A 23,123-nucleotide genomic window follows, 5' to 3' on the forward strand; every position below is an offset into this window, starting at 1 on the left:
AAATGGATGAAAATCTGGCATGACTAATAAAGAAAAACAAAGAATACACAAATAATACTTAGATAATTGAGAAGTGGCATAATAGAAAATACAGCTTAGGGGCTGCCAATGAGGAGTCTACTAGGAGATACCTGCATGAACTGGAACCCCAAAAACTATTCAAAAGAGGGTAAAAAGAATAAAAAGATCAAGAAAGAAAAGCTGGACTAATGGAAAAGGAACAGTGTAAAATAATATAATTAAATGAAAATATTAGTATAATTAGTACAAATAAATACAAATGCTTCAGATGTTAAAAATACAGTAAGATAATATAAACATTTTGAAAACTAACATGAACTGAAAAGTCACTAGAAAAAAAGAAATTTATCATAATTGACTTAAGAAGAAATAGAAAACCTGAAGAATAGCCTAATTATCATAGAAATATAATTAGTGGTTTAAAATTTTCATGCAAAGAAAACATACTAGGTCTGGATGGATTTGCAGATATGTTACATCAAATATTCAAGAGCAATTCTCAATTTACAAAAAACAACAACAAAAAGGATTATTCTTTCTCATATTATAAGGCTAATGTAATGTTAATATCGAAATCACCCAACACCACTGCAAGAGAAGAAAATTACAGGCCAATCTTACTCAAGAAGATAGATACCAGTATCCTAAAGGAAATATTGGAAGCTGAATTAAGCAATGCATAAAAAAAGATCATCATGAATAAGTAGGGCTTATCTGAGGAAATCAAGAATGATATAACATAAAAACCGATTAATATGACTAATCATATTAATCAGCACATGAAAGAAAAAAAGATCATATACTTCCTACGGATGCAGAAATAGTGTAGAAAATTCAATGGGTATTCAACAGTAATAAACTCGGGCAAACTAGTAATAGAAGGGAACATTCTTAATCTGATAAAGGTTATCTATGTAAACCCATTAAACATTATTGTTAATATGAAAAACATTCTCTTTAAGATTAGAAATAAAAAAAGAGTACTTGCTTTGACCACTTCTTATTTGGCATCATACTGGAAGCTAAGTAAATACAATAAAATAAGAAACACAGATAAAAGGACTTAAAAGGAAGATAGTCTCATTATTTGCAGAAAATGTGATTATGTATACAGAAAATCCAGAAATAGCTACAGATAAATTATTTAAATTAATAAAACACTAGTAATTTTGCATGGTATGATTGATCAATATACAAAAATCAATTCTCTTTTTCCACTGGTAACAAACAGTTTATTTTCTATATAAGAGCGAAAAAAAAAAAGGAAAAACATAAAAGGTGCCTAGTCAATCTAGCAAAATATTTGCAGGTATGTTATGGAAAAAAATAAAACTTTGAGTAGTTTAAGAAAAACCTAAACAATGGATTATATCATGATCTTAGGTAGAAACACTCAATATTATAAAGATGCATGTCTTCCCACATATATTTATAGATTCCAAACAATTCCATTAAAAAGCCTAATAGGACAAGCAAATTCTAAAAATGTATATGGAAGGGCAAAGGCCTGAACATCTAAACTTTCATGAAGAATTACGATGTGTGTCTGGGGCTGAAGGGATGGACAGTTTCTCCATCCAAACTCAAGACTTATTAGAAGTGGGTAAGTATAGCACTGATGTAGGTAAAGACAACTAGATCAGCAGGATGGTCTAAGTTCATATAAACAAAACAGCATATATAGAAATTGTATTTATTATAGAGCTGTCATTCGGGGGGAGTGAGGGAACATTCAATAAATGATGCTGTGACAGGTGGTTATCCACACGGAAAAATTGAAATTGTATTTCTTCCTTATAGTACACAGAGAAATCAATTCTAAGTGATGAAAGACTTAGATATGAAAAGCAAAACCATAAAACTTCTGAAAGTAGGCAGAGATGATCCTTAGGAATATGAGTTAGGGCATGAATTTTCAGGACAATGAAGGAGATGGTAACTATAAAGGAAAAGGTTACGTCAATTACACTAAAATTAAGACCTTCTGTTTATCAAAGGGCATCATAAAGAAAGTGAAACTGCAAGCCATAAACTTGGGTAAGGTGTTTATAACACATCAATGGATGAAAAACTATCAACAAGAACATATCAACACTTCTAAAATCAATATGGAAAGAAGGAACAATTCAACAGAAAATGGGGAAAAGAGAATGAATAGCCATTTTTATTTAAGAGGGAACACAAAAGCTCAATAAAACATAGGAAAAGGTGATGAATATCATTTGTAATCATGAAATGCAAATTCAAACCTAACTGATATATGTTATTTTTCACCTACCAGAATGAGAATTTAGAAGCCTGAAATTCAAATCTGATGAGGATATACAGTAAGGGGAAATCTTGTACATTGCTGATATGGTAGAAAGTTGTATAACCACATAGGAAAATATTTTTGGGTTATTTAGGTTAAGTTAAATATGTGCCCACCCAGGTATATAGTCTAGTCTAGAGAAATCCTTGCATATGTGCAGCAGGAAATATGTACAAGGGTTTATTTGTTACAAAAAACTGGAAACACGCAAATGTTCATTGACATGGAAAATCTCAAATCTCCATGGATAATTATTATAGAATGTGGCATATTCATACAATGGTATAATGCACAGCAGTGAAAACAAATACCTATGGCATCATGCAATAACCTGGATGAGTCTTATGGCTATAAGTTATAAAAAGTAAACCACCAAGGAGGACATGTACAGTATGATTCATTCATATGAGCTCACAAAGTGTGCAAAACTAAATGATATGGTTGAGAGATAAGCACATGTAGTAATACTAGAAGGAAGGATAAGTAATTATTTATGGAGAGTGCCAGGGAGACAGAGTCATGGGAGATGGGTTATGTTCTCTTTTTAAGCTGGTCTATGAGTGTGTGGGTGCTTAAGTCATTGCTAGTGTTTATACCTACTACATATGTTATAAATATTCTTCTAAATGGTTTTATGTTTAATAAAAACAATATGTATAATAGAGTACTTCTATTTTGCAGTCATAGGCTAGTCATGTCTGGACCACAGAAGGAGAGGTGATTAAGAAAAAAAAGCTGCTATCAGGGAATTCTACTTTCCATTAAAAAAAAAACGAGTGACTAATATCTTTTTTGCACATTGTTCAGTCTAACAAAATGTTTTAGGTCACTCTAAGGCCCACTGCAGGCAGACTTCTGTGTCACAGGAGTTTCAAGAGGGCAAGCCATTTCATAAATAAGTATATGTGATGCTAATAGGCAAACACAACTTTACACAGCTGTTTAAGTGATGCAGTAAAAAAAAAAAATAATGTTTTTTAAAATAGAAAATATATTTTATGGAAATTGGGAAATATATTACATTTTTATGAAAACTGGAAAATGACCTTTTTTCAAGAGCAAACTTGATCTCTTTTCAAATTCTCTTTTAACTTGACTCAGATTTTTAATTAAGCACTTAGAACTACAATTGTCTCTTGAATAAACTGAGGGTTAGGGGCACTGAACCCCAAACCCTCTTGCAACCTTTGACTTACAACCTTTGAAAATCCACTTACAAACTTTGACTGCCCCAAAACTTAATTACTGGTAGCCTACTGTAGTATCCACTCCTCTGAACACCTCTTGATTTCTTAGATTCCCTCTGTCACTAAATCTCACCAATAAATTATTCTGTATGTCCATTATTCTTTGCCTGTGTTTCCTAATTTTTTTTTCAGTTTTTAAGTAGATTGTATCCCTAAGAACTTTGTACCACAGATTTAATCATCAGTTATGAAGCTGTATCCCTTTAAACTTTATTAGATGTTTCTACAAACTTAAAAACAGTCTTCTTTTTAAAACAGATCCATCCATTAATGTTTTCTAGTAATTTCTTATAATTTTCCTTAAAATCTGACTGTCATTTGTGTTTCTCTTATGACTTTAGCCTTCTTGAATGACTAAAAAAAAGCAACGAGGCCTGATTAGGTTTCTATTTCTTATTCCCCTTATTTTCTGCCTTTATAGATGGTACATATTTTGTTGTCTAACATTTAATACAACAGTATTGACTGGTATTGAAAACCTACCCAGTAATTAAAGTGAAGACTTGCTACTCTCTATTTTTTTTGATAAAATATTTCATGTGATTATTATCCACATGGTTTTCTTGATATTTATTCTAATTTCACTGTTCTGCTCAAATTCAATTCCATGACCTGTCTTAATATCTAAGTCCCTCACACAAACTAATAGTGTTCTTTTTTGTCTTAATAAAAAAATCATTATTACCTCCTGATATATTTCCAAAACTCTCTCCACAACTCTGTAAGAGAGATATTATTTTACCTATTTTATAAACTCAGGTTCACCAAAGGGAATTATGTTTCTAAGTTTAATAAAGTAAATGTACCACGTTTGCTTGTTTTGGAGGTTAAGAGTAGGACTGGGGGTTTAGAAGGGCTCAAAATAGTCATATTTTTAGTAAACCCTTCAATTCATTAATTTATTTATTTACTCTTATATGTTTCTGATATGGGGGTCCCAGAACCTATCTTTTGAATAAGCATCTAACTGATCTTCTGAAAAAAGAGTTTGTTATCCTGTCCTTTGTATCTAGACTTTGGTTTGTAAATCTGACCCTCAGAAGGAACCAGTAATTTCCCCACTACTTTTGGTTCATGGTTTACTGTTGGCAGTTTCTCATATTTTGAGGGAACCTATTGACCTTGTACCTTATCAGGATACTTGCCTGATCTGACTCTTATTTCATCAAATGTAAATATTTATTTGAACTAAAAATTAAGTAAACATGCAATGCTTTCTGAGGAGGAAAAACAAATCTGTGTTATATGGGAGTACTTACTAATCAAAGTCAAACAGTCTAATCTGCCAAAGATATTTCTCTGTGTTGCAAGGGCCCAGAAAGACTAGAGTGAAATCATTCACTTGGGACTCCCTGCTGGGATGTCTGCCTGTGTCTCACCAGTCCAATGACAGAATCCCTGAGGTGGGAAGATCACCGGCATTTCCCAAAGACGCCTGGAGTATCACTTGGATGCCTAAGGACATGCTTTAAACATATGTATCTATGCCACTCTTTCTTAGAATCCCCAGGGTGAGAAGGCTATCCCTACATCCATGCTGACCACCTCCTTGGACACCTACTGTACCTGGTTTTTTCTGTATTTTCAACGAAGTCTTATATTACTGAACAGCCAAGTGCCACCACTGTTCTACAACCAAGACTATCATAAAACACTCAGGAAAAGTCTCAGGTTTGGAGGTTAACATCTGGTGTTAACTAAGTGCTCAGAAGTAGTAGTATTTACATCCCTAAACCAAGGGCCCAGTAATTCATTAATTGTTATATGAAATGACTTTTCAAAATCACCTAGCTCTTTCATTGTAATTCTGATTTGAACGACTTTACCACACTGGTTTAATTTAAGAGATCCTGTTATTATCAGATCAGTACTTGGCTTTTTCTTTCTGTTCTGAACATGAAAAATAAAAATAAAAAAATGCAGTCTTTTCCAAACTTAATTGATCATGAAGTGTGTGTGTGTTTGGGCACAGAGGAATAATAAATATATTATGACTAAATGTGAAGGAATCACATTAACAGGGAGGAATGTGCCTGGGTGTTTTAAAGGCTCGGAAGAACCTGGTGCTAGCTTCTCTTCTTGAGCTTATTTTTATTGATAGCCCATGAATGTCTAGTCTACCTACGTTTCTCAGGAGTCTCTTGGTTTTACAAACCAAGCCATAATATATGTGGGGTGGAGAGCTGCCTTATAAGCATCATCTGCACAGATAATGAAGATCCTATATGTTATCTGGGCACCAATGGTTGGGGACCTTTGTAAGATGAGAAATGGGTCCCTAATTAATTGTGTTGTGAAATTTCCAAGTTGGTAACCTGTATGTTATCCAGTTTATGCATTAGTTTAAAATAATTAAGCCAGTGAGTCACACAAATATTGATTGACCCTGGTCCTTGCTGTAGTAATTTAAACACATGTGAATTAAAGGATCCTTGCCAATTATTGATAAGCACTAATGAAGGTAGAAAAGATTAACTTAAGTGATTACATTTGATTATAAACATAAAAATGAGACTTGAATTATGTGCTTATGATCATGAGCAATTGTTGATTTTTAGTTATGTAGATATGAAATATTGATCTAATTCTGACAGTGGTAATATGAGCACCTTGGAACTTCTATAATGAAGTAGTTCTTTCCCTCACATGGAATTTGTCACCCTGGACAAATTCTCCATAGGTGCCATAAGAATCCATCAGTGAGAACGACCTGAAACATTTGAGTATTAAATATAATCCATAAAAAGCAGAAAAGTGTCTTCCAACTATCTCTGCCAAATTGCCAGCCCTTATTTTAAAGATCAGAGATAAAAATAACCAGTAAAATTTGATCCATGAAACTTCTGTGACTCCCAAGTGGCTCTTTTTCTTTGGAATTAAGTATTAGAAACATATATATATGCAGTCCAAAATAAACTAACGTAGATTATTTAACACTGGCCATAATTATTCCTTTTAGATAGGTTGTATACAGAAAGAGTAGGTTGTTCCTAAAAACAGCATGGAAAATGATGATATATTGCTTATTTTTATCATCTTTGAAAAGAAGGGAAAATAACATTTCCTGAAACCCAGGTAGAGGGCCATTTTTATCACCTGCCAGAAGAAAAAGCGCCTTTCATAAAATTGAGCACTGGCCAGCAGAACCTCAAATCTGTGTTTACACGGAGTTAAGGAGCTCAGGTAAACTGTTGAAACAGGTTGGAAACCTCCTTAGACAAGATATGGAGGGGATGAGCAAAGCCTGAGTCACACACATCCTCCCCCTGTCACACCTGTCACGTCACTTCCCTCTGGCTCAGCAGTTCTCAAACTCCGACCTGTGTCAGATTCACCTGGAGGTGAGCCACACAAACACAGCCTGGTGGCCCGTTCCTAGAGTTTCCGATTCTGCAGCAAGGCTGGAGGATTTGCATTTCTAACACAGGCCCAGGTGATGCCGGTACCAGGGACCACACTGAAGACCACTGCTCTGGCTTAGATTCTGTAAGAAAGAGTACTCCTCTATTTAGGTTTCTATGCCTTGGGAGTACTGTATATATGGAGCAGCCATTAGGATGATTGTCTAAAAATGTGGCACTGTTGGGGACCCACACAGGCGACCTCTGAGTCTCTTGGGGGTAGGGGTGGGACCATGCATCCTGGCCTCCTGCCCCCATTGCTTTCACCTGCACCCCTAAGATGAACTGTTTTATTTAACTACTTGTGAGCTGGCTTTGCAGCATGTTAAGAAAGTGCCCTTCTGTTTATAGAGAAGTTGGCAGCCAAGAAGCCATGTTGAGACAGGGCAAGAGGAGGCTAGTGTAGGATCAGGGCAGAAGCTGCCAGTCTCAGGAGTCAGCCTTACCTGGGTGCAAATCCCAACTTAGACACTTGCCAGCTGTCAGAGGATTGTGAAGTGGGTAGAAATAAAAACACAGTTTACATTCTTCCTACTTTTGCACTGGGGACAATGCATTGCCTTGGGAATGAGGATCATGGAAATGGGAGCATTGGCTGCAGTGACAGTCATTCAGTTGTCCAGAAGCCAGTGGCCAGTGAAGTTCAGCACAAGAATCTGAGGTTCCAGAGCCCAAGAACCACAGCGTTTCTATATTAACTTAATGAGCAAGAGGGCAGGGCAAGAATGAATTCTAGGTTTTATTTATAATAATAACTAACCTTGACTATGTGTTTACTAATCTCCATTGATAAGAGAGAGAGACAGAGAGAGAGAAAAGTTCACTAATACTGTATGTTGTTATCAAGTTGTGTTTTGTACCTTTAGATGAAGAATTAACTACTCACCATCAGATGACTCAAAGTAACTGTTACATTAAACAACCTACCTTCAACTTAAACTCTAATTGGAAAATTTCTCACTGCTACCATTTTTAATGGCAACATGTACCCATAAGCCTCGTGCCCCTTTCTCCTACTGCCTATCTGCCCAACACGAAGCCAAAAACCAGTCATCACACAAGAAATATTTCCAAAGGAACAGAGAACCATTTGATTAATAAACATGGAGGAAAAGAAGCATAAAACAAAAAAACAAATTTCAAGAGATTTAATCTCAAATGAAAACTATCAAGCCATAGAAAAAATTGTGGATCCACATCTCCATTTTAAGCTATTTCTTAAATTACTTTGTTCATTTTCTTTAGTATGGTCTTGAGAGAAACTTCATCGGTAAAACACTACATTGAGATTTGTCAGTTTGAAGGCTTAAAGCAGGAAAGGGAGAGAGATTATACATTTTAAATAATGTTTGGCAAAACCTTTAGAAAACTGGGTCGTGAAATGGAAAGAAGGCCAGACCCACATTGAACCTGTTGGCTTTTTATGTGTCAGCCTCTCCTGACACTGCAGCGGCTTTTCTTTCAGAATTAAGCAATCCTATAAAAAGAGCCTGTTCTTACCCTCATCCTTCCGTTCCTTATTGCAGGCCCGTCCTCTGCCAGTCGCAGCACGTACAAATCCATTTTGTATTCCCTTCCTCCACGAATGCTGAATCCAAATCCTTTGGCTCCTTTCTCCATGTCCACAGTGAAATAATCAAAATCCTTTGGGATTGGGGAGATAATGGAATAAACAGTTATTTAAAATCAGAGGTGCTTCCGTGATTACCTTCCCTATTTTCCTCCTGTCTCATAGTTAATGTGTTCCAAATGACACGATGTGGGGAGAAGCCATCTGACTTCACAGTCTAGGAAAATGCAAGACAGAATTCTAAGGGTTCGAGTGGATCAGAGAGCAGCGCGCTCGGCCTTTAAAAGAGCTCCTTTGCGTTCATTAACTTTGGTGTTCAGCCCTTTACTCGGCAAACATGTCATTATTGTATGCAGGTGGGAGTGGGGTTTTCTGTCCTTTGAGTTTTCGCAGTCAGGGCTGATGAGCACCACAAATAAATGTCTCAGAGTCATGTGTGTATGTGAATTACAGGTCTGCTGATTAGAAAAGTGATATTTAATGGGGTCTTTGATGTACCTGGGGCGGCCTGTAGTCTGACGGGGGGTACTGCCTGGTGTCAGGGGAGTGCTGCCTGTAGTCCAGCAGGGGAGGCTGCCTGTAGTCCAGGGGCGGGGGTTGCTGGTAGTCCCCCGCTGGAGGCTGCCTATAGTCCAGCGGCGGCTGCCTGTAGTCCGTGAACGGAGGCTGCCGGATGTCTGGTTTCACATCTTGCCTCGCTTTTACTTCTGACCTGTAACTAAAGAAATGGAAATGGATTTGCTTCGTTATCTCAGCATCCTAAGGAGATTAGAATGATCCCATGACCTCTAGACACGGCAGGCCACACCTCATGGTGGTCGTCCTGCATGTTCAGAATTATGAGAAGACTAAATAAAGGTTTATTATTTTTGAATCTTTGACAAATGCCATATTGTATACTTTTCACCTGGCTCCTTAAGAAAGCAATCAATCAGAACTTGGGGGAAAAGGACTTAGGGATATTGCTCACTGGCTTTGGCTGTGTAAAAACTGTACAACTATGGCAAATCCAGGGAATGAAACACTTAACTCTACATCCAAAAATACCGGTCCATCTCAACACCAGTAAATCAGCTTTCTCAACCTCTTTCTCTCTCTCACACACATACGCACCACACATTATTTCATGGAAACATGATTAAAATGATCCCTGAATACTCCAAAAATACATAATTAAAGGTGATTTTAACCTGTTGGGTCTTTCTGACTACCTTACAGAGGTTACAAGGGTGATAGTAAGGTATAATCATCAGCCACAAATCAAGTTAGAAAGTCATTGGGTCATTACTAAGAATAGAAGCATATTATGTAGAGTTTAAATACTAGACTATAGCCATAAGTTTCATATCAGATACTGTCCCAGTCATAAGATGCAAGGAAAGAAAAATGATCCTGTCCAACATTTGCCTCTTTCTTGTTTCTAGATTTTTAATTACTAATAAAATAAATACAGAGACCAGAACTAGTTATTTATTGCTGTGCTGTGAATCCAAACTGCTGTAAACTGAGAGGGTTGCCAGTTCCAAAAGGGGAGTAAAATACTCCATACCTATTGTTATGGCATCTTTAATAAGATAAATCAAAAAATTATCACAATATAGGGGCTACTTAGTTCTGTAGTTCATTGTCTATTGTCATGGCAACAGTCTATAGTGACTAATCAGGGATATTGGAAGATTAAAAAAAATACATTCTACATAATAACATTTTACATTATTTTAGATAAAATAAATTTTATCTAAAATTAATATGGAGGGTTTGAGGAATTGAAAAAATATTTAGTACCAAGGACAAACAAATGAGTCAGGAAAGCAGGTTCAAGACTAGCAGAATTTTACTTTTCAGACTGGATGGGTTTTCACTGGCTTATGGTCTCATTGATGCCTATTAGTACTAAATATTTTTTAAAAACCACTCACCTGAACAATTGCTGTAAGTGTAATTTAATATTTGGTGAGGACACAGTGAAAGTGCATGACAATGGATAGATTTATTTGAGACTTTTGGCAGGGAGTTGGGAAGGTTATTTTAAAGCTTTGAGTTGGTCCCATTTGTTACTTAATCCTGCAGAAGTGACACATTCCTTTTGTGAATTGCATAATTTAGGCTTTGCTTTATACAGTAGCAAGTGGCCCACACACCCGACTGAGTGTGCATGTCGAGAACAGAATTATTTAAAACATGCTTTGAATAAGATGCTTACCTATGCAAGTGCAAGAATTAAACAAAAGGAACTGCATTCGGTGACATTTGTTGGTGTGTGGTGGTTCCTTTCTAGAAATAGCTTGCTTGGTGGTTTAGATGTTACATTGTTTTAAGCTTGCTTGGTGGTTTAGATGTTACATTGTTTTAAGCTTGCTTGGTGGTTTAGATGTTACATTTAATGGCATAGTTACCTTAGTTTCATTATCTATGCTACTGGCATGAAATATCCACACCAGATAAGAATGCTCCATTTCTAACCAGAGGTGTCACAAGGTATAGCAAAAGAGGGTGAAATGTAAGAGTCTCCCCAAAGATTGCACAAAAGCCTGAAATAGGAACAGTTAAAACTTGCAACATCTGTCAGCCAAGTCTACTTTCCTGCCCTCAACTTTATTTTGCACCAGTGCTGTGTGTCAGGATTTCACTTGAACTGCACATTTCCTTATTCTTAAATAAGGAAAATATACTTAATTTTTTATGAGTGTTGCTGATATACTGACTAGGAAAAAATTATGTTGCTTTGAATTTGTGAAACATTTTAAGGAAAACTCAGGATTATTAAAAAAAAAAAGTCTCTTTAAATTTCTTGCAGTCATGAAAGAAGGTGAGTATAACCCTTGGTAGCTCTTAATTCTCTTATTAAAGAGACTTCGGAGATGATAAAACCAGATTACTAATGGTGAATTCTAGCAGAATGTTGTGGTATGAACAAGTGCTAGAACCAAGAAATGCTGCCGGGGGGTGGGATTATCGTGAGATTTTGCCTCATGTGGGTCTTTCAAGAATTCCTTACAGCCTTAAGCATCTAAGGTTCAACGTCTGTGAAAGAAGTCAATTCCAGTGCTCGTCCACGGACCTGGCTATTTAAAATGCCATCAAGTATCAGCTGCCCTTGCTGGGGAAGGTGAACTCTATTATTTATATTTAGTTCTGGAATATATTACATAACAGCTCTTTCATCGTTCTTAACAAATGTTTCTCTTTGAACAGTGTTTTACTTATGCACATATTGAAATGATTTTACCTCCTGAGCACACACCAAAAGGATGTTAGGGAACAGATAAATAGGCAGAGGTGTGCAGGGTGTTAGGAAGTCAATTCAAGAGTAAATAAGACAGGATAGAATATTCACTCATTCTAACTTGTAAAATAAAAATCTGCAAGCAGATCGTCATTTTTATTTTACCCCACTTTAACGTGGAAACTGGCTGAATTTGACATCTAGGTGGGCACTTCTTGTACAAATGAACTAATAGGAAATTCATACTCTGCCCTTGGCATACAAGCTGTCTTGGAGGCATTCTAGCAGATCTAGAAAAAAGCAGAGTTTCTGTCTGATACCATGACTATCTTCAAATGCAGCTAGGAAAATGGAGTTTTTGATCTCTCCATTCATATGGAAAAGAGCCACCCACAGGCAATCAAAGAGTTCAGCCAGGAACCCAGTGCCAGGACAGGCCCTAGAGCTGGAGGGGGCACTTGCCAGCCTTTCCATATTACTGAAGCAAAGACAGCTGAGCTCTCTGGGCACACCTGTCGGCGATTCATAAGAATTTGGCTCAGGTCAGTCTGTTGATCCCAGGCTTAGTAAGGAAGAATATTTATTTTGTAGTCACGACAAACAATATTCCAAAGACTGCTGCTGCTTCTGTGCTGGGGGCCACTGAGTCCTTAAGTGGTGAGCTAGTAGCAGATGGGACAGCATGGTGGCCTCGCCCAAATATTACTCTTCCCACTGGACTGGAACACACCAGGGGGCTACATTACCCACCCACGGCAGGAAGCAAGAGGCATGTCCAGGAGAGTCTGGCTCCGGGAGGAGGAGGAGAGAGTTGTGGTGGGGGACTAATCAGCAGCCAAGAAGAGTCAGAAGCTGGTCCGGGGACCGCCAGTGCACTCAGGGCCCTCCTCCTGAGTCTAAAATGAATCCTGGGGAAAGCGGGTGCGATTTGTCCAAACACACGATGGAAGCAAATACATGGAGCCTGTGACTGAGGCACCCAGGACTTAATCCTCTTACGGGTTGTCAAATTCTTACCTCTGCAGCATTTGCTCTATGGGGCTTAGTCTTTTGTCTTCCCTAGACTATATTAAAACCATAAACACTTGAGGACAACAGACATTAACTTTTCTATGAAAGCAAATGGGGGAAATCAGAATAGAACAGGACTCCATGGAAATAACAGCTGTGGCACAGGGAGAATATCTGCTTGGCAGCAGTGGGAGTGATGGACCTGGGCATCTGGGACTCAAAACCTGGGCCTCACTTCATCTTCACCACATGCAAGGTGGAGGGTGGGAAGCAGATGTTCAGAGAACATTACGATCATGGAAGAGACTGGTGAGGGCTTTGCTGTGCTCAGAGATACCTCCATGGGTTGCTCTGTTTGTCTCCTTTGAAAGGGGAGAAACACCACGGGAACATATCTCCAGATCTTTCTTTAATGGCTCAACCTTACCCAGGCTCCCTGTTATACAGAAGTCAATATAAGAAGACAATGTTGTTTTCAATACAGCATCCTTTTTCCTGGAAGTTCAAAGTGTCTTATTCACATCAGTCCATGATGTGGAATGGAAGAACCCCTTAGATCACGGGTGGGAGGAAAACGCGGTAAACCTGCACATGTATTAATGCTTACAAATCCTTCAACACTCCCCCCTCTCTCTGCCCTGTCACCCTTTGAGCCACCCTCTCCGTGGTTCAGTGGACACTGGCAGCATGTCTAACTCCTTGACCTGCATTCACCCTGACCATCCTCCTGTCTGTCCTTTGTAGTGATTGAGATATTTTGAAGAACCAGTCCAATGATGTCAGTTCTCAGCTTAAAACGTTCCAAAGACTTCTCACCACACTAAGATCAAACTCCTTAACATGCTTACATGCCCTGCAGGGTGGTCCCTGTGCCCCTTCATTGGCTCCACCTCAAACCGTGCCCCTCCCCGCATCCCCTGGTTGGCCTGACCTCCCTCCTCCACGGGCCTGCTCCCCGCTGCCAAAGACCCTGTCTACACAGTCTTCACTCTGTGTGGACTCTCTCGAATGTGCCCTTCAGCTAGATCACCCCTACTCCTCTGCAGTCACTCACCAATTCTTCAGGAAAGGTTTCCTTATTATGAAGGACAGACGCTTATATTTATTAATAAAGCCACATTGATAATATCCACACAGTCTCAAGATCTCAGCAAGATGCACATGGCAATTTCTACTTTATGAAGAGCTCTCTCCTGCCTGTGTCTTCCCTGGCCCCAAACTCTCCCTCTGTGTACCTCTTCTCACCTCTCAGAATTAGAAAAGCCAGAGGAAACCTTACCTATTTTCATGTCCTTGCGGCTGAAGTGGCTGAGGAGGAGCCGGTTGGGTGACAGGACTGTTGGGGGTGGCCGGGCTGGGCTGGGCCAGAGGGCTCTGCTGGGCCAGGGGGCTGTGCTGCTGGGCCAGGGGGCTCTGCTTCTCCGAGCTGGGTGCCGAGGTGGGGCTGTGGAGCTCTGCAATGGGGAACCGAAGGGTGCATACAGGCAGGTTGGCGCTTGAGAAATGATGAGAGGTGGCCCGAGATGGTCACTCAAGGCTTTGGTTATTTCAGTTTCTGTTAGACTTTAAGGAACAGCTTAAACGTACAAGGTCCACTACCACTCCTGGAATCAGCATTCTTTTGTTATTATTGTTGCTGAACAAGGTTATGAACAGGGTCTCTTGCCATTTTGTCAGAAGAGAAGATTACGGTTGGAAAAAAAAAACCTGTTAAAACTATGAAAAATACTTCAGAGAAGATCTAAAATATATTTTATGTCTCCAGCATTACTTGCTGGGAGAAAATGTTTCAGCCACTACTTTTTGGTTACAATGTGATGAGTCCTACCAGTCCTTAGAATGGATAAGGAACTAACAATAGCAAAAGTAAATGCTGTGTACAATCTTCTTCCCAGTTCCTTGTTAGTCTTATTGCCTAATAACACTCTGTGCTCCACGGTTCCCCAGACAGAAGAACAAACAGGACAAAGGAAGGCTCATAAAGTTGTTCTTTGTTAAAATTGCTTCTAGGATTTTCTTGTCATAGCATCAAATTACCAACTGAAATATCTCTCCCTTTTGGAATAAGAGCAGAACAGACTTAATTCTGACTGGGAAAATGGAGAAGCAAGTCAAATTTTTAGTGAGCAAATAGAAGTAATTTCCCTCGAATATTTCACACATAATGGTACTTGCAAACAAGCAGTTAAAAATACCATGGTCATTTTCTGTTCTTTTCTTTCTTTTTTTGGTTGGGTGATAAGAGGGAGGTGATCTATTCCTTTATTAAGTACTTTCTTTTCTCACAGCTCCAATTAAAAAATTTCATCTCCACTGTATCAGGGTTTCCCAGCTCTGGCACTCTTGACATTTGGGCCAGGTCATTCTTGGCTGCTGTGCCTGCAGGGTGCTTGGCCACTTCCTTGCTCTCTACCCACTAGAAGCCAGTAGCATCCCAGCCACAAATGAGGCAATGAAAATGTCTGCAGACACTGCCAAACATCCCCAGGGGGACAAAAATCACCTCAGCCAGAATCACTGTTTTGTCCTGAAAGTCAGGCGGCTGTTGATGCTCCTTGTCAGACAGCCCCATAAAGGTGGAATCAGAAGCCTGACTAAAACAGAGGGGACCAAGCTGAGTGAGCATGACACGTGCCCATGGGACACTGAGGTGCACTCACCAGTGAGCTCCAGGGACCGAATTCCCAGGTGTCATTCATGAGCCAGCAGCCACAAACTGGTAATGAACCCACTGCGCCTGGCAGTGGTGAGTTTGGGGTGAATAGGGACTTTAAACTTTGTGGCCCCTTAAGGCCTGGCTGAGGGTTGTGATGCTCGCTACTCGTCAAGCCTCAGGGGGGAGTCCTTGCACAGAAAAATTCAAAAGGCCTAGTAGGACTTTAAAATGCTTATCAGACGCCACATTTTCTAAATGAGCTCTCTTTATACCACAAAACTTCCTCGAGCTTTCCAAAATCAATCTGACTTTGAAGAATCCTCCAGAGCTTAACTGTTAACAAGATTTTTTTTCTCTAGATTTGTAACTCTACAATCTCTGTTGAATGAATTCTGGCTTAACCATAAAAACGGTATTCCCAGGACCATAGGGAATGATTGACTAACCCAGTGTCTTGGGATTCACACTCTTATCTATGATGTCACATAGCTTGATCTCCAAATGAAACTGGTACTGAGTAAACAGGATATAGATTGCAACAGAGTGTGAATTTTTCACGAAAGTGGATACACCAGTCAGCTTGTGATACTGACAGCATGCTGATGGCAGGCAGGTGGGCTCCGTGAGCCCAGCTCAGGCACTCACCCTCCTGGGGAATGATGCGAAGTGTGACACTCAGGCCTGCATCCTTGATGAGCTTCACAATGTCCGCGTGCGGCATGCTGACGATGGACTGGCCATTCACTGCTAGGATCCGGTCTCCCACTTTCAGTTTTGCACAGCGATCTGCAGGACTCCCATCAATTATGCGTCCAATTTTATGTGGCACAGCTAAAAAAAAAAAAAAAACCCAAAATAAATAGATATCAGGGGATTAACAATACATGATCTGTCTTTGAGTCCCATCCCCCAGGATGCAGTTGTCAGAATCCTTCTTTTGTCAGTATATTTGCCTCTCAAATCACAGACACTCCCATTAAACATGGTCCCAGGTAGAGCTTCTAAATCTGAGTCCTTTGTAGTGACTGGCCAATCCCCAACACATGGACTGTAATGCGTCATAATCATGCTAGGATTAAAAATAAAGTTTTGGGGCCTTACCCTGGACTTGTAAATCACAATGTCCAGGCAGGAGGTGAGGATCATGGTGTTTTAAGAAGCTTTTCAGGATATTCCAACACATTAAACATTTTGAGAACCATTGACCTAAAATGCTGTGTCCAAAGAGCTTATACTCTAGAGACCATACCACACAGTTTCAGAAGGATACAAATGCCAGGAATGTGATTTCTACCGTTTTCTACTTCACTGGGAGAAGACAGGAAAGGAAAGGAATCATTACTAACATGGACTGCAGCCACTGGTGAAGAAGTTATGGCCAACTTCCCACTCATCTACTAGGCTTTGGTTTACAAGTTGATGGCTTTTTCAAATCTTACCTCTTCTTTTTGACTAAATTTATTAAACGGTGCTTAGATCTTGCTCTATCTAAACACAGGGTATTTAATCAACTCTAAGAAGCCATTGATGGTATGGCACACCTTTATTTTATGTACCACAAGGAAAAAACCCCAACTCTGCCAGTAAAACAGTAATACCCCATGGGCTGTCATTTGCTCTCTAATTTTTGAGATATTAAAATACAAAAAATGGGTACTGGAATTGATGAATATGGCATATGTCTCTTTAAAACAATGAATATGTATATTCTATATTTGTGTGGGGAGAGCCACGTATGTGAGAACATAGATTTTCTAGCAGGTTGACTTCTATTTAATACAAATGTTTGAGCGCCTACCAGGATGACTATTTTCTAGGGTCAGACATAAGTAGTACATAGCCCTTGTAACCTCCCTCAAGGGGCTTACAGTCTGGAAATGTGTTGCCTTTCTTTTCTCCCTCTAAGATGGGGAACCCCAGCCAGGAGGTCACCTCTTGATGCTTGTGTCTTGCTGCTCCCTCTGGAAGTCAGGCACTGCTTTCATCAGCATCAAGGGGCAGAGAGACACGCCCCTGTTCATTATGCTCAGGGGATGTCTGCCCCTTGAACTCTCAATCTTGTGTATGTGTTACAGTGAAAGGCAGAACATGGGCTACTAACCATGGGAAGGGAAGACAATCAGTGGGTTAATGAGCCGGTGCCCCAGTTGTGAAAGGTTATAGACAGCATATGAAAACATTGGCTGAGCCTGCGTCTCTGAAGTGAGACTCATCATTGTGGAAGCTCAAACACACTTATTTACCACAAGCACTAATGGCCTTAATTAAGAACACCAGACTCAAAGCACACTAAAGTTCAGCTTGGAGTCTTAGGATGAGCTACTTCGCAAGGAGAAATGTAAGAAGAACTAATTCATCTACATATTTTTTTACAAATGATTTAGGTGTTGCAAGTTGTTTGGTCTTGGCCCATATGTAGAATGGATTTCCACTCCTATCTGTGCTCCCTCACACGTTCAGCAGTGTTCTGGAACAGTCAGCCAATGACACGGCCTCCTTGGCCATAATGTGCATACTCTTATCTGTCTTGTGATCTTTGGAAAGTTACCTGACTTCTCTGAGTTTCTTTTTTTAGTGTAAAATTTGGATAATACTACCATGGACCTCACAGGAGGTTTTGAAAATTAAATGAGTGATCACATGTAAAGAGACTAGAACAGTGCTTGGCATGCAAGGACTGATATATAAGTATGAACCTTTTTTTCACTTTTTTATTACTGTTATCTTTTCAATGCTTCTGCTGTCACTCTTGATGTGTGTTGTGCTCCTGCATGGGATAGACCTGTAATACTGCTCAAGCGGAAGGGAGGCTGCTTAGGACAGAGCACTATCCCCTCTGTAGCAATGCAGGAGAACAGCTTCATTTGGGAAACACAGATGTGCTTTGGGGGGTTACAGAGGCACTACATGAGACCAAGAATCCTGTTTGTTTCTCTCTGGTTTCACACAAAAAATGTTGTAGGTCTTGGTAGGAAAACACCAACTTGTAAGTAAGAGTTTATTATTCAAAGGTGAATTAGCATAATACCGATCTCTTCCTTATCCACACTGAGCCTTACACATGCACACACACACACTGTTTTAACTACCTTAAAATATATATAATTCAATCCTTAACAAATCATGTGAGATACCTGATGGCATCATCATTGCAAGTTTACAGCAGAAGACACTGAGGCGTCATGTGGTTAGCAATTTGCCCAAGGCCACAGAGTACCCAGGCTTTAGCATCCCAGCCTGCCGGCTTCCAGAGCCTTTGCTCGTAAGCAGTATACCACACCGCCTCATTTGACTTTACTGTCTCTTCCCTCCGAATGGGCAGTTTTTCACAAGCATGTGATGCTCTTCTTTGGGAGTTCAGCCTGCCTCTAAGCAGGCCCTCATCCAGAGGAGAGTGGGAGGCAGGAACTTTGCTTGAAGGGAGCTCTTTGTGGCAGGCAAGGCGTGAGGAGGAGAGGGGAGAGAAAAGAGGGGAGAAGAGCAGAAAATGGGATGCTCCTTAGATCCCTTTTAGTTAGGACTTCACATCATTGTGTCATTCCCTTATTTGAAGTCATTTCCTTGGATATTAGAAGCACGTTTGACATGAAATTTAAAAATACACTTTAAAACACATCCAAATGATATTTGGATGTTTTGAATTATTCACACCACTGCTCCCCTCTATTACTGTGGATCACTTAGAATCTACTGGGCATAAAGCCCCAAATATTTCATATTTCAAAATAGAGATTTCATACACACATATACACATACACACTTTATGTGTTCAACAATAAAAACAAGTTATTATTTGTTCATATCCAGGCACTGTGCTACAAGCACTTACTTTAAATCCTTACAGTGACAGTGTGAAGTAGCTGTAAGAGTGTAATTATCATGCTCATTTTACTGGGAAGAAAACAAATAAGTTGCAAAGCTACAATTCAAACCTATGCCTGTGGCTTTAAGTCTTGGGGTTACTCCCTTCTTTTTTTTGATATGTGGCACATTGGCAGCAATTGGAATTATGAAGAGTGAAGCAAATGAGCCTTAGCTTAGAAAAGCACATGGCTTGGGATTTCAAGATGAATGTTTCATGGTAAACAGATTTATTTGCTTATGATGATAGCTCTTACTTTCAAGGCCATTTTCACTTTATTAAGGTAGGAAGAATAAAAAACTAAAATAAGAGAATAAAAAACAAAATAAAAGAATGAAAACTAAAATAAATTCTATGGTAGCCACATCGAATGATTGAGTGGCTTACCTAAAATGAGTGAGTATACAATTTGAAAACATATGTCCAGTAATTGGAGGTACTAGCCATAGTTCCATTAAAATTGTTTTCTATTGGCATTTACTTTAATAAAAACAGTATGTACTTGAGATTCCTGGCAGCTGAAGACAGCTTCATTTTCCTGTACCAGCGTTTCCCCTACACGTGTAAGTACATTGAATGTTGACGTATAACAAATCATCAACAAGGGGTGCGCTCAGAGGGGATGCTCTCTGAAAAGAAGATGTAGTCCCATTTGCTCAGTTATTAGGTCTACAGAGTTTATGACCTACATGCTTTCTAGTGCATGGCTAATGGAATTACAGAGCATGGAAGAGGCCTTGACCTTGGTTTCTGTTATTGGGATAAATGGTGTTCATTAATTCTCTGAGAATTGATGAGTAAGGTAACTGCCGGACTGTAGTCCACTTAGACAGCATGCCATCATCTGTCAGGAAGCAAAATAAATCAAGTCTTGGGATTGGTCTTGACACAGTGTGCTTAGGATACCGAAATTATTTGGGAAAAGTTGCAATATGTCATGGTGCTTGGACATACTGACGTGGGAGGGAGAAACTCTATTGCTAGTTAGAAATTTCTCTTTAATTGCCAATCACATAAATCATGGAAAAAGAAATCCACCTTTTCTTTCTTTCTGGTTAAAACACTAGTGTACATTTATACAGCAATTTTATTTTTTCCTGTAGATGAACCAACTCTCTTGGCACGGTGCAACAGAGCACATGTATTTCAGTAGGAGTATTCAGACAACCAGCTGGACTGCAGGCCAAGGCCATTGTGAAGGCCTGGTTTCTTTGGGTCTCTAGCCACACTCTTTAGGAAGCAATGGTCCTTTTCTCTTGCTGGTTGTGTGGTCTATCCAGGCTCCTTCAGTCACTGGTCAGGCAATGAGCTTCTTTTGAGTTCTATTTTGGGGTAATTTCCATAAAGAAGATGAGGTGGTTGTCTGGAGGACTTTTCTTGCTTCAGTGATAGACTCTTCCTGAAATTTCTGGCTGCACCTAAGGGAAGGGGTAGTAAATCCCTCCACCGATTTTACCCCCATATTTCCTTGTTATTTCATGTTTTTCATTTTGGAGAAGGAAAAGCCTGTGACTCGTGTTTACATTTAATTATCTCCTTGCTAATCTATTCTGTAAAGTGGAGCTGTATATGGAGGAAAGCATTAGACAAGGAAAGTGGATTCTGCATCACTCAAATCAAATTCACAAGCAAGAAGGTTCTGAAATGAGTGTGACATGAATAAATACTTCAAAGGCAATCAATAGCATAAACTCTCATTAGTTCACAATTCCATTAATTTGTGAAGGTTAAACAACATGTCACTAGTGTAAAGAGGCAAGGGAAATTAGTTTGGCTTTAGAATCTATGAGCTGATATGAAAAGAAGTGTGCTTTCTTTCTTTATTTCCAATTGGGTGAATCCAGTTGTTTTTCTTAAAATATTCTGTGAAAATGATTCACTGTCCAGTTTTTGAATGGTGGTTGGGGCAGGGGGATCCATTACTCCAACAGATAACACCTTTCTGCTTATCATCTCCTTAGTCACAGGCACAGTGTTAGGTCCAGTGTGGCAGACAACAATAAAAAAACCCACAGTGTTTGCCCTCCAGAAGCTCACTGTCTAGCTGGGGAGACCGGGGTTAATCATATAAAAACACTTAAAACACAAATGGCAAATCCTTGGTAAAGGTAACATGCAACAAGAGTAGAGAGAACGGGTGCGTAACTGAGCCCAGGTGTGGGCCCGGAGAGTGGTAAGGAGAAGGAAAGTGATTCTGGGGGTGAGGGAGCACTGTGCCCCTTGGCTGAGTGGCAGATCCCTTAGTGAAAACCTCCTGGTGGTGAAGAGGGCCCTATCAGACCCATAGGGGGACAAGGAGAGATACCCGGTAGGCAGAGTCCCTCTTCCTCTCGGAGTTGCTGCTCCCCTATCTGAGATCCCTGGGGTGCTGCCTTTGCCCGACTCCTCTAGATGGACACTGAATACATAGGAGGAAGAGAAGAGTAATGGTCACAGAGCATTCCTATTTCTTTAATAAATGGTGAAGAATCCTGTTTTTCTGTCTTCAGAAACCATAGCTTAGTATTAATCTTGCTTATTTTCCATCTCTCCTTCTTAGAAGATCTGAATGAGCACCTTCTACTGTAATTAATCCATTCAGCTAGATGTCCCTTTCAGGAGTGTGACAGTGTCCTTTGAAAGAGATTTTCTTAGTCATCAGGGGGCGAAGATGTGGGAAAAACATGTGTTTGGTATTTAATTTTTTTTTTTTTGTAAAATTAAGAAAAAGCAGACAGCATGACTTGTTTTCTTCTAGGAGTCTGTGAAATTTGCTTTCCAAAAATGAAAACGTCTTCCCTGAAATTCATAGCCAAATGAATTACAAGACCTCAAATCAAGCAGCTGGTGTTTTAAGGACTGCATATTCCCAAAGTGCACTTTCTTCTCCCAGTACCCGTGAGTCATTCCCTGTGGCTGCACAGTTTAGTTACCCTGCAGTTGGTAATAAGCAGATGGTCAGATGGGAGAACAGGAGGAGGGGACCATTCCTGGCAACTTGGGAGCCCAGCTGAACTCATGTTTTCAAGGGCAGAAAGCATTGTAGAGAAAGTATTGACTATACGGCTGGAGAGAAGGAAACACTTGTCAGCCATGTCTTACCATGTATGCTTTTATTTTGAACCAATTAAAAAAACTCTCATAGCTAAGTACCAAGAGTGAAGTGGTAATTGAAAGAAATCTCATTGCATTAAGAATTGTAATTAGCTATAACTCCACTGTTCTGTCCTGGAATGTGAAGCTGAGTTAAAATGGCTGTGCTGTTTAGAAAAATTTGCTGGGCTTGTAGACACAGGGCTGGTATCACTGGTGTGTGCCCTGCGCAGTCCCAGAGGGCCCTGTGTTTGGCATAATGGTCTGCTGCCACCATCTGACATTCGTAAGGTTTGATCAAGGACCCCACAATTTCATTTTGCACTGGGCCCTGAAAATTATGTAGTTGATTTTATGTAGAGCCATCCATAATACATTTGCTCCTTGCATCATCCCATTGTTTTTAGTGTCTACAGTGGAAGATGTATAGGAAATATGATACAGCTGCCAAGGGAAATGATCACACAGGAGTGGTAGGAAAGGAGCAGAAACAATCCCTTTCTCTTGTGGCTGCCATTTCTCACTTCCATGTGCAGCACTAGAAGAGCAAGTCCAACTAATTTCTGCTAAATATATTCTTAAAGGTCCCTGACTCTCCACATATTGATTCCAGAGGCCTAAAAATTACCTTCATTCTCTTACTCTGTTGGGAAATGATTCTTCGGTAATACATCACCCATTATTGAGTCATCTACAAAGCAAATATTCTTCTTTATCTCTTTTTAAACAGACTTTAATATATACCA

At 39.6% G+C, this 23,123-nt stretch overlaps 1 protein-coding gene across 5 annotated transcripts in view; it reads right to left on the bottom strand.

Moving 5' to 3' along the window:
• The window catches only part of MAGI2 (membrane associated guanylate kinase, WW and PDZ domain containing 2), a 1,519,032-nt gene that overhangs the window by 90,512 nt on the left and 1,405,397 nt on the right, over nucleotides 1–23,123 (bottom strand). For all 5 annotated transcript variants that reach the window (XM_057504444.1, XM_057504445.1, XM_057504443.1 and 2 more), the window contains 4 exons: nucleotides 16,089–16,274; nucleotides 14,067–14,241; nucleotides 9,049–9,268; nucleotides 8,481–8,624 (listed from right to left, as the gene is read on the bottom strand). In XM_057504444.1, the coding sequence (XP_057360427.1) occupies nucleotides 8,481–8,624; nucleotides 9,049–9,268; nucleotides 14,067–14,241; nucleotides 16,089–16,274 (725 nt within the window). The remainder of the gene's footprint in view (nucleotides 1–8,480; nucleotides 8,625–9,048; nucleotides 9,269–14,066; nucleotides 14,242–16,088; nucleotides 16,275–23,123) is intronic.

The sequence above is a fragment of the Manis pentadactyla genome, chromosome 7, assembly GCF_030020395.1.
Source record: "Manis pentadactyla isolate mManPen7 chromosome 7, mManPen7.hap1, whole genome shotgun sequence".
In the NCBI taxonomy this organism is placed as follows: Eukaryota; Metazoa; Chordata; class Mammalia; order Pholidota; family Manidae; genus Manis; species Manis pentadactyla.